This window comes from Podarcis bocagei (assembly GCF_964188305.1).
Source record: "Podarcis bocagei genome assembly, chromosome: 14".
Classification (NCBI taxonomy): Eukaryota; Metazoa; Chordata; class Lepidosauria; order Squamata; family Lacertidae; genus Podarcis; species Podarcis bocagei.
The window spans coordinates 42,068,316-42,080,488 of NC_138139.1; the positions used below are offsets into that span (position 1 = coordinate 42,068,316).

Consider the following 12,173-nt stretch of genomic DNA (forward strand, 5'->3'; position numbering starts at 1 on the left):
GCTGAGTGACATAGACCTCTTGCTCTGATCCAGTGGGGCTGCTGTTTTGCCCCCATTGCATCAGAAAGTTGTGTGTTCCTAAAGGTTCTGTCAAACGAAGTGAAAGAAAAAAAAGATGTGATATGAACCACATTGCTCGGTAAATACTGCATGGAAGAGTTAGCGCTGCACTGCAGCAAATGAGATGGAAAGAATGGGTAACTGGATGCCAGAGTCCTGTATAAGAAATGACTTTGTGAATCTTTTAAATCCAGGTTTCATTTGGCCGTGACTTTGAGCAGCAGCTGAGTTTTTATGTTGAAGCCAGATCAATGTTTTGCAATTTGGAACCTGTTCTCGTCCAGCTGATTCATGTGAGCATACTTTCTTAAGTTGAAATAGGACTTCAGGAGCTGTGTGAGCTATTTTTTCCTGCTGCATTCCGTCATTCCTTGCATTTCATTACAGAGCAAGGTCAATTTTGTTGGCATTTTAACAGCAGAGAATTTGCATTCGTACATCATGTTTTATATCGATATTTGGCATGTTGCTGGTGAATTCATCCTGCAAATTGAAAAGCGCAAAGTCGTATGAGCTGATAGCTCATTAGTGGGGAATATTCTGAGTTGCCTCCTTCATTTTCAGTGTTTCTCTTTCCTGCTTTCATGTAGGAAAAACAGTATTTGAAATATACTTTTCCTCAGTCTAAACTGATTGCTCCTGGGCGCTAAACTAGCACAGCAACTAGTTTTGAATTTTTAAAGGTGGCATTCTTGTCCCTAAGTCATGGGTGGAGGACTTCAATTTCAGGGGCCAAAAGCACACTCCCCCAGCCATTTTTTTCTGACCCTTGTAACCCTTCCCAGCTCACACCTCTTCTCCCCAGGCAACATTCCTTCACTTGCCCTGCTTTGCTCTGGAAGTGTTTTCACCTGAATGGAATGTGCCCTTGAACTCAGGCAAATTTGTGGGGTTTTGGTCTTGTTGCACATAGTATGCACAACCCTCCTTGCACATCATTATAGCTGTATGCTCTTTCATTTTCCCTGAAGCTTGTATTTCATATCAGTTAAACAAGAATATTTGTTATTTATTTAGTTCCATTGACTTCTGCTGGAGAAATCATTGAATTGTTTGAGTTGCAGAGTTGCTTCTGTAGGTAACATAATCTTTTAAAAACAGAGTGTGAACCAGCTGGCGATGGAAACGCGAAAAGTGATGAAAGGGAATCATTCCAGAAAAACGGCTGCATTTGTCAGGGTAGGTGTGAAAACTGAAGGAATTCTTCATCCTTATTTTTTCTGCATGAACTATGGTCTGTTTTGGCCAGAGTTCTAAACCATGGTTTAGCCCCAGGGAGGGGGCTGGTTGAACTTATGCTCCCACTATTTCTGAGTACGCTTTAGTCATTTTAAGTGGGGGTGATGGGATTTGGCACCCAGCAACACCTGGAGGGCCACGATTCCCCAAACCTCTGATTTAAGACACGTTCAGAATAGTCTTTGAAAACTCTTCTTACGTTTTTTTTTTTAAAGGCTTGCGTTGCCTTCTGCTTCATTACAATTCCATCTTTGACAAGCATATTTTCTCGTCTCAATCTTTACCTGCACTCTGGACAGATTGCTTTGGCAAACCAGTGCCTTTCGCAAGGTAAGCCTCATGATCTTTCTTCATTTGTAAAAACAAATTATTATTTTAGGAAGCAGTCTTTCTAGCTACAGTGGGAATACATGAGGATTGCTAAAAATTTGAATGTTCTGTTGGGAAGGAGCTGGAGCCTTTGCTTCTTTGCACAGAACAGATATGCTTTGGAGAAGGGTCATAGCACCTCCCTTCATTGCAGAAGGTCCCGGGTTCAGTCCCCTGGAATCTCAGGTACGGCTGGGACTGTCCCCCATCTGAAACCCTGGCAGTTGCCAGTCAGTCTAGACTCTAGAACAATACTGAGCTGGTTGCACCAATGGTCTGATTTAGTATAAGGCAGTTTCCTATGTTCCCGTGTTCCCTGCTAAGGGAAAGTATTCAGCTAGTAAAAAAAAGAAATCCAGTCGGAAAGAGTGTAGGCACAGCATGATAAGAGCTTGGAATTCTGGGATCTAAGGAATGCGCACATTTTACTTAAAAGTGCTACTGAACCTATGATTAAATAACACTACTCAGAGCCTAGATTTTGCTTTTAGGCAAGACATAAAACAAGCAGAGCATACAAACGTGTGACATGTTTTAAGAATTCAAGCATTATTTTTGGCAAGTGGTAAGGACGTTAATGCTGACATGCTAATTTGCTTAACAATGAGACTGTTTTTGTTCCTTCAGAACAAAACCTTCCTCTGCCTGTAAAAAAAAAGAGAGAGAGAAGTCTTTAACTGCTACATGTTTAGTCCCATAAAACATTTCAACCTTTCTTTTCCAAGAGGAGTTCGTTTTGGTGGAAGCTCTTCCTTTATGCTAGATGTATTTGGTACAACATCTTCAGGCTTTAGAAACAATGCATAACTGATGCCTTGGATTTAGTCCAAACACCCCTTCAGGTGTCAGTGTCATGGTTTATGCAGCAAAAGTTATATCACAAGGAATCTCTATAGATGCATTTTGGGTGGAGAGCAATACAGCCTGGTTTTGGGAGGATTTTTGAAAAGGCAAGAGTGTGTGACACCCTTCTTCTGGTAGAACGAGGCTTCTTGTTGTTGCCGTTTTTACAGTTGAGAAGATGATGTCCTGAACATTTGCCCTCTGTGCTCTTTTTCCTGTTGTAGGGTTGTGATGGTTGAAAGATGTAAAGAGTTAGTCCCTTCTCAGAATGAGTTTGCAACATGGTGTAGGGAAGGGCTGTAGCTCAGTGGGTCGTTTGCATGCCAGAGCCCTCAGATTCAGTCCCCAGCATCTCTTGGCGTGGTTGGGCAAGACTCTTCTTAGAAATTCTGGAGAGCCACTGCTCAATGTGCAGATAGTGCTGAACTAGGTAGTGTTAGAATTCCTGCTCCATGATTTCAGTCATGGGATTTTTGTCTATCACCTGGTGGTGTATTGACTGAGTGGGATGTGACAGAGACAGGATGTTTATGTTACTGTGTTCCGTGAAGTGGGACAATTGTCCTTTGTTCATTTTCCTCTTTGCTGTCTGATGCTAGAGACAGAGGGAGCCATGTTGCAGTGCTCTGTTTGTGTTTGTATGTAAATAAAGTAGATTAGCCAAAATGCTGAGTTGCTGAGGTCTGTCACGCAAGATGCGCAAACTCTGCAGATCCCTAAGTGTGCCGGTGTCGGTTAGCATCAGTCGCTGTGATGTCCGAGCTGAAGAAAGCTTATGAAGCTCCTAAACGATCGACCAGGAGGGAGGGAACATTCCAGTCCGGCATGTGTCTCTGCTAGGGTCCTACTCGAGTGTACGCTGAACTCTTGACAGGTAGACCATTGGTGTGACTTGGAATAAGTCTGCAGCCTATGTTACTATATCAGGGATGGGGATCTCCACCTGTCCTACAGCTCCCATCAGCCCTAACCAGCGTGGTCAGGGGTCAGCGTGGATGGGAGCTGTAGTCTTAGCAACATCAGGAAGGCCACAGATTCCCCATCTCTGTCCTAGATTCATAGACTCTACGCTGTGTGTTGCTCCCACTCAGTGTAGGCATTGTGTTCGATGGACCTTTGGCTTAAACAGGTGAAACACAGACCTCCCTCCATCAGCTCTGGTGTGACAGGCCGGCTGCACGAGGCTTCCTCTCCCTCAGCTGCCATCTGGGGCAGCCATTCCAGCAGAGTTACTTCGGTGGAAGAGATAGCAAACAAGGCTCATTTCATCGGCTTTGCTGGAGGTGCAGCTCTACCAGGCCTCTCCTGCCAGCTGGTCATTATGGGAACAACTGTTTAGAAATTGAGTTTGAATTTTATTTCCTTCTTCCCTCCCTGCTCCTTTCCGGTTGTGCATTGGGTTTTTTGTACACTTGCAGGAAGGTACTGTCTTGTTCTGATTGTACATGGCATCCTGGGAGCCTTTTTGGCTGAGGAGCAGGGTAAATAAGCTCTAAATAAACGCAGAATAATAAAGCAGGGCAAGGCAGCTTCATAATAAGTTATTCGGTCGTTCATGTGACTAGCGAAGAGCCAGTTACATATGTTTGCCATTTTGATCATTACCTGTGTTTTCTGAGGCAGGATAGACTTGTAGGATTGTATGCTTATGACAGTTTGACCATAGGTTGTTTTGGGGGTGCGGGGAGTGGAGCATAGAAGAATCTGTGCATGTATGACATGTTCTTTCTGATCAGCATGGCTTCAGACATGTGCAAGTTCAAGCAAGTCAAATCTTGCCCCTTTCCGGAGATGACAAAAGTTGCCAGAATTGCACATGTGCTAGTAAGTTCCAGCTGTAAATGCAAACATGCTGACATCAGATGCTGACTAAGGCTTTCACCGCAAGGCTACTGGTTTTTATTTCTTTGTTTAGGCGTGATGCCGTGTGCCTCATTGGGGATTTAGAGCAGAGCTGACTGTTCCATCCCAGCAAGTTGCGAAAACAATAGAGCTGCAAAGTCAGTGCAGTGCACTTTCTGTTTGTTTGGCTTGTTTGTAGACAAACCAAGCAGAGACCACAGTGTGAAGTCATTCTCCATTCCTCTGCTGTGGTTATTAACTCATTCGCTATTGTTTCACCCCGCTGGATAATTAATGGGTGCCTTTGCTTGTTCAAAGTAAGGAACATAGGAAGCTGCTTGAGTCAGACCAATGGCCCATCTAGCTTGGTATTGTCTACACTGACTGGCAGCTTCCCTCCAGGGTTTGGGGTAGGCGTCCCTCTCAGCCTTACCTGGAGATGCTGGGGATTGCACCTGGGACCTTCGGTATGCAAGGCAGATGCCCTACCACTGAGCTGTAGCCCTTCCCTGCTCTAACCAGCCTTTTCCCAAAGGCTTCAATGGATGCCTGAAATTCTACTGAAGGATCCCCTTGGCTTGTGTATGGAATTGCCACCCACTTCATTAAAAAAGAATTCAGGGTCTTGAAATTGGATTGGAAGTCTGAAGTGTGCCCACTGCTTCTGTGACTGTTACCTCCCATTTGCCTTATTGTCTCCTTTCACTCCCAGTGTTAATGCTGGTCCTAGATGCTCTTGCACATAGTACTAAAAATCTTCCATGCTTTAAATTTTTGTGGGTCTGCAGTTAGTTTTTTGCTAACTAGATTAACACACGAGACGGTTACTCTAAAAATATTATGCAAGTACCGTATTTATTGCACCATAACACTCACTTTTTTCCTCCTAGAAAGTAAGGGGAAATGTCTGTGCGTATTATGCAGGGCATGCCTACAGATTTTCCTCCTCTAAAAACCAAATGTGTGTTATGGTCGGGTGCGTGTTATAGAGCGAAAAATACGGTACTTCCAGTTGTCATTGACTGATGCTTTGACTTTATTTATTGTGTGTGTGTGTGTGTGTGAGAGAGAGAGAGAGAGAGAGAGACAGACAGACAGACAGACAGACAGAGAGAGAGAAACAAAACTGGCCCTATATTTCAACAGAGTATTTGCTTTTCTAGGCAGTCCTTGCCAGCCAGTTGAATGCAAACTGTATCATAGCTAAAAAGTTGGATTCTTCAGTACTGGGTACAGCAATTTGTCCTAAAGTCATGTGGCAAAGCAACCTTGCTAAAAGTTAAGTGGGCTGTGGACTAGGCAGTATCTGGATGGAAGGGATCTATGGAAATGAATGCTACCTACTGGCTTGGAAGATTTCAGCTGCAAATCGGACTCAACTGAACTTTGACTGGAGAAGACATGTGCAGGATCACACTATATATACATGACCCTGCACACTGAACTGGATCTCTTGGTGCAGTGGCTTCCAAACTGTTTCCCCCACGAGCCACTTGAATTTGCTGGTGGTTCTTGGTGGACCCCTTAATGACCCCTTCTGTCTGCTATAGCAATTGTAAAGCGCTGTGCTAGATGTTGTGTGATTTTATTGCTTTTATTTCCTATATTGTATTTTATTGTATTATAATTTGCATTTTGTAAAATTCAGGTTACAATACAATACAAGAAATAAAAGAAGCATCAGCAATGCAATTAAAAATCAATGTGAATATTTAATGTGGACATGCTTCAGGTCACCTGAATGGATCTTGCGGATCACTGTGGTCCATGAACCACAGTCTTGGAGCCCCTGACTTAGTGTAACTTTGCAGAGTAATGATGAATCCTCACCAGACATGTTTCCTGTCATGGGTAATGTGCTGGGCCAAGCTAGCAATCTCTCTGAGGGCAAAATGAACAGAGATTTGTTAATTCTACTTCTCTTTATAACATTCACTTGAGGCACATTATTGTGAAACAGTGTAGGTTTGTCCTAACGTAATGCTTTTCTGAGCTGTTAAAACTTTGCTTGGCTCGAAGCATAATATGCCACATGGCCAGAGGTATCCAACTGACTTGGATGACTAATTTCACCGAGGGACAGATAAAAATGGAAATTGGGGTGGGATTTGTTTTGCTCAACTGCGCTGACCGAATCTGGATTCAGAGTTCAAAAGTGCACAGAGCTATAGCTGATCTAATATTCCTAGCTGCCCCCACCCTTATCTGATAGCACAGCAAGATGAAATATTTGTGTTTCTGCTGGCCTACTTTTCTGGGCCACCCGGAAATGAGGACGAAGAATCCTCAATCCTGATGTTTTTCATCATCTTGTTATATTTGCTGCTTTAGTACTGCATATTTTCCAATTCCAAGAAAAGGCGGCATTAGCATAAACTGCAACTGCCTCTTCTTCCCCACCTCCCCCACCCCAGATTTGATTAGATCCTTCAATCTAGTCTCTGACCCATTTGGAACTGAATGGCTTTCATCGCTGATGTGGATAGCCGTGGTTTGATCTTGGCTTGTTCTCTCTAAAGTTAAAACAAACCATAGTTGCTGCAGTTCAGACATACTAAGAAACTGTGGTTCATTTTAAAAGCAGAAGCTGAGACTTCTGATTTCCTCCTTGAGGCTATGAAAAAGGAGGGGGAGTGCATGGGCCCAGGGCTATTTATGCCTTGTCCACAAATTGGGAAACCATGATTTCCTAATTATGTATCACCTAGCCCAATGTTTCTCAAACTTGAGTCTCCAGCTGTTGTTGGACTACAATTCCCATCATCCCTAGCTATCAAGACCAGTCGTCAGGGATGGTGGGAGTTGTAGTCCAACAACGTCTGGAGACCCAAGTTTGAGAAACACTGACCAGCCCATTTCTCTCTAATCTACCTGATAGGGCTGTTTTGAGGATAAAATGAGGGAGGGGGGAGCTGTGCACACCACTCTGAACTTTTTTAGGAAACATGGTATGATTACAGATACCTTATAGCATCCATAATTGCCCCAGAAGCTGGTTTTAAAAAGGGTCTTATGCAAAAGAGGAAGTGTGGTGCAGTGGTTAGAGTGTTGGAGTAGGACCTGGGAGAACAGAGTTCGAATCCTCACTTCACCATTAAGCTCACAGGGTGACCTTGTGGGCCAGTCACTGCCTCTCAGCCTAACCTGCCTCACAGGGTTGTAGGGATTAAATGGGGAGGGGGGACCATGAAAGCCGCCTTGAGCTCCGTGGAGAAAAAGGTGGGATATAAATGCAATAAAGGAGAAAAGGAAAAATGGAGAGAGGTGTGGGGAGCATGCTCCCAATCCTTTGAGCCCATGTGGAGCCTTCTAAAGGCAGACCATGCGGCCTTTGGGAAACCCTGCATTTGCAAGGAAACATTCAAGGCGTGATTTCCCCTGCAGCCAGGCACAGTTGGGCCCCGTTAGAACAGGGCATTAATTTTTCTTGTCTGAAGGTCACACGCGGAAATAGCGCAGGCCTCCACGGAAGGATTTATAGCCCAGTGGTCAGCCAGAACGAAGGAAGATCCACTGCTTGCCGGGGAGGAATGGGAAATTTAGCGGAGCGTAAAGTAGCTTGCATACGGTGCACTGCACAAGCTATTAATTGAGGCCTAGGAAGGCATCATCGGCAATTTATTGCCGCGAACGCTCACCTCCCCACCCCCATCAAACGCAGTGCCAGCTTGCCTCAGGAAAGGGGGGCTTAATGGACAACCTATATAAGGAGCTGCATATTTCAAATTTATCTCGCCATATTTCAAGGTTAGGTAAAGGAACTATATTTGCAAGGAGCCGCTTTAAGCGGACTGTAAATGACGCTGGGTTTAAATTAGTAGCTTTCCCTCAAAAGGTGGGCTGTGGAGGCAGTTACCCGGCCGCCGTCATCCCCTCCCTTCGCTTTCCACCAGCTTCTCCTTTGTGTGTTTTCATGTTGTCGTAAAGACGGCCGTCTGTCATAAAAATAAAAATAAAAGACAGGCAGCCAGTTCCTTCGTGGTTCTGCAGATACTGACAATATCCTAAGAAGGGTGCTAAGTAGCGCTGCCTGGTGAGATGTGTGAGCAAATCCAACTAACAATTCAGAGTGCTGATTTTGACTGGGGAAGAAGTGTGGTGCAGTGGTTAGAGTGGCAGGCTAGGACATGAGAGGCTGGGGTTCAAATCCCCACTCAGCCATGAAGTTCACTTTGAGTGACCTTGGACCAGTCTCCAACCTACCTCACAAGGTGGGGATTAAACGAGGAGCTGGAGAACCATGTCTGCCACCTTGGAACTCCTTGGAGAAAAAGGCGAAAGAAAAAAAGCAGTAAATGAATGGAGGAACGAGAGTTGGAATCCAACCATATCTTACACACTGTACGCCATTTTGAGTACTGGGAAAACCAGCCTTTAAATATACATTAAATGCCTTCCTAGCCAAGCATGTTGCCTCAGGATATGCCTCTCTGTGTCATGGTTGGTAGTTCAGAGCGATGGCTCTTCAAGTCTGTTTCTGACTGATTCCCTCAGGAGGCAGAAGTAATTGCGGCTGTGTTCAAGCTTTGTTCTGGCTGCCGCCTCTCTGCTAAGGTGACAATTCAGCTGACCTGGGGTTGAATTCTCGCTGTCACCCTGTGAGCACGGAGGAGAATTTGGCCATGCAGCGCAGGCAGGTGGTTAAATGGTCGGCTTCATGGGAAGGTGAACGCCAGTCCACTTTCCTTAGGGACTCGAAGCAAATTGCCTTGACCCAAACCTACGAGTGCAACTGCGAGTAGTCCTGGGTGGCGTGGCTGTGTAAGACAAGTGCCATGGTTCTCTTGTTGGTGACAGGGCTTTCTTATGATGAAAGGACAGTTGCACAGGAAGCAAATTGCTGTGAGAGAGAGGGAGGGAGAGGGGTTTTTCCCCCTGCCCATAAAGTAATGTTGCTGAGTGTTAAGTGGATTGGCTCCTTTCCCCGCTGGGTTTTTCCTCCCTACAGTTTGCGTTGGGATCAGTGTAAACAGAAACCCATCTTTTCTGGAGTAAGGACCACCAGCTAAGCCATTTTCCGGTGGGCTGCATCCAACTAAGGTCTACTCTGACCCATTGAAAGCAATGAACTTATGTTAGCCAAGCGTTGGATACAACCTCGTGACTAATTCAGGCATATTACTTTCAATGGGTCTCCTCTGAGTAGCACTAAGTTGGATACAACCCTGCATTTTCTGTAGCCCCGAGAAGACTCAAAAAGCAATCTATTTGAATTAAAGCTGAGAGTTCCTGGCTGAAGCAGTTTCTTTTTGCTCTTCTCTGCTCTCCCCAAAAGCAGGGAATAGTTGTCTGGGCTTTTCTCTATGTGACTTAATAGGACACGAAGGACAGCTATGTTTCTATGTTAAAAGGCATAACAATTGACTGAATAGTTTTTGCATTGCTGGTGATATTTTGAGACTCTCTCTCTCTCTGTTTGTGTGTTCCTTGAGGAAGTATCATTATTTAAATGTCTCTGAATATGTTTGGAATATAAATAAGATTGTTTGCTCACAAGATGTAGGTTGACTGCACTTTACAGTGTTGGCGAATTTCAACTTTCTTGTTTTTCTGTATGCCTTTCCAATGTGTGGTGTTCAATAAAAATATATCCTAGGCTATGATCTCTCGCTTGAGGAGGTATGGCAATATACTCACAAGTCTGCTTGTTTTAGCCTTCAAAAGACTAATCACCTTGTATTACTTGTATGATGCAGACCTTTTAATGCATTTATTCTGATGTCGGTGTCTGGGTTTGATTTTTTTGGTGGGGGCTGGGGAGTTTGCTACCGTTTTTTTTAAAGTGTTGGGGTTTTGTTTTTTACCCAGGCTGGGATAGACTTAAGCAGGCAAACTAGTGAAAGCTAAATTAAGAAAAGATCTGGAGATTCATCCCATGTAATTTGAAGTAACTTTAGAAAGCCAAGAGTATTCTTGTTCGTGGAACTGGATACTTATGCTATTCAGATTATTTCTTTTCTGGTGACAAAATGTCATATACAGAGTCATTGAGCATGTGTGTTTTGTAACACCAGAGCAATGGCAGATGTGATTGCATTCCATAGACTTCCTTATCTTAGTAGCCCATGGGAAAAGTAATACCACTGTTGTTGTGTAAAGCTAAATGCGCAAATTAACCTGTCTTTAAGAACCAGTATTTTGTAGGGGGTATAACTGAGTTGGAATCCTGAACACTCCTTTTAGGAGATCGTGGATCCCTGAAACATTCTGTTGCAAGTGCTGCTTGTTGAATAATTGCAGGTTGCTGGATAGTGCAGCAGAGATTTGAGCCCATGTGATTGTGTGCAGGTCTACTTAAAATCACAGGCCTGTCAATAAATCTATGTTCTGCTTGCTCATAAAGCAGTGGCTGTGATTCCTTTGCAGCGGATGCCTTTTTCAAAGCGGCAATAAGCCTTGTCCCCGAGGTGCCAAAAACGATCAACATAGATGGGAAGATGCGGTCCTCCGAAACGTTCCTCCTGGAATTCCTCTGCAATTTCTTTTCCACTCTGTTGATCATTCCTGTAAGTAGCCAGCATGAGCCACTCAATCTTTAGGGCGGAAATGCTTCTTCTTCTAACCCGCTGTTATACTACCAGGGCAGCTTATGTAGCTAGGCAAGACAAAAACAATTGGGGGTTTCTAAAATAAAATAAAATAAAATAACAAGACACATAAGGGCTGTGTAAAATCATTAGGAAAATCAAATGGGGGGGGGACAAATTAGTTTTCTTTTTTTTAAAAAAAAAGTTCTTTCTGGCACCAAAATGACATTAAGGCAGACCATTGGTGAATTCGGATGCTGCCACTAAAAAGGCCTTTACCCAGTCACCTGGTGGGTGGAAAGACTAGTCAATGGCTACTAGTCAAGGTGGGTGTATATTATCTTCCAGTATTGCAGTATGCTGGAGAGCAACAATGGGAGAGGGCTGTTGCTTTTGCATTTTCCTAAGGCATTTTGTTGAAGCAGAATACTGGGCTAGGTAGGCCCTTTGGTTTCATCCAGCTGGGCTCATCTGACGGTCCTTAAACCCTTTAAGAGCATATGAACAGCTAAAAACTGTTCAGGCCATCTCCAGCATCCTATTCTCAAAATGGCCAACCTAATGCCTCTTGGAAACTCTGCAAGCAGGACATGAGTGCAGCCGCCCCTCCCCACTTGCTGCTCTCAGAAACGTGGCTCTTTAAAAACATTTGTGCTTTGGGTTTTTTCAAAGGCTCAAATCGGGAAGAGCCAGGAGTGAGCCATGTGGATTTCATGAAGGCTTTCTGCCTTTCCCAGCGTTTTCTCCATTATTTTTGAGTTCCTTAGAAACAGGAGGTAAACCTCAGTCTGCATAGTGCAGGAGGGGGCTCTCACATGACTTGATGCTCTTCCACGAAAACAAAGTTAAACAAAACAATAACATGCCAGCATGCTGCTAAACTGCCTGAAATCGGTTAGGTTAAGGTGAGCGCTTCTAAGCCTCTCTTAAGAGCTCTTCAGTCTCCCTTCACCTGCTTATGACAGTGCTTGGTTAACCATTGCTGAGCCAGCACAAAATCTCTCGAAGCAGGATGTTATGTTGCTGCTGGTGGCTGAAGTGTTGTTTGGGGGGCAGGAGTGCGGAATCAACCTGTTTGATTATACTGGGTCTTACTTAAGTGTGTGTGTTTTTTTCCGTAGGACCACCCCGAGCAAGGCGTGCTGTTTCTTGTGCGAGGGCTGCTGAACGTCATCCAGGACTATACCTGGGAAGATAACGGTGATGATAAAGTCCGGATTTATACAAATGTTGTGCATCTTCTCTCAGCAATGAGTCAGGAGACTTACATCTACCATGTAGACAAAGGTAGGA

The 12,173-nt window shown here is 44.3% G+C and overlaps 1 protein-coding gene across 5 annotated transcripts in view; it reads left to right on the plus strand.

Annotated features, from left to right (window-relative positions):
• The window catches only part of VPS35L (VPS35 endosomal protein sorting factor like), an 84,570-nt gene that overhangs the window by 54,211 nt on the left and 18,186 nt on the right, over positions 1–12,173 (plus strand). For all 5 annotated transcript variants that reach the window (XM_081169428.1, XM_081169425.1, XM_081169427.1 and 2 more), the window contains 5 exons: positions 255–353; positions 1,162–1,239; positions 1,515–1,629; positions 10,720–10,859; positions 12,002–12,167. In XM_081169428.1, the coding sequence (XP_081025554.1) occupies positions 255–353; positions 1,162–1,239; positions 1,515–1,629; positions 10,720–10,859; positions 12,002–12,167 (598 nt within the window). The remainder of the gene's footprint in view (positions 1–254; positions 354–1,161; positions 1,240–1,514; positions 1,630–10,719; positions 10,860–12,001; positions 12,168–12,173) is intronic.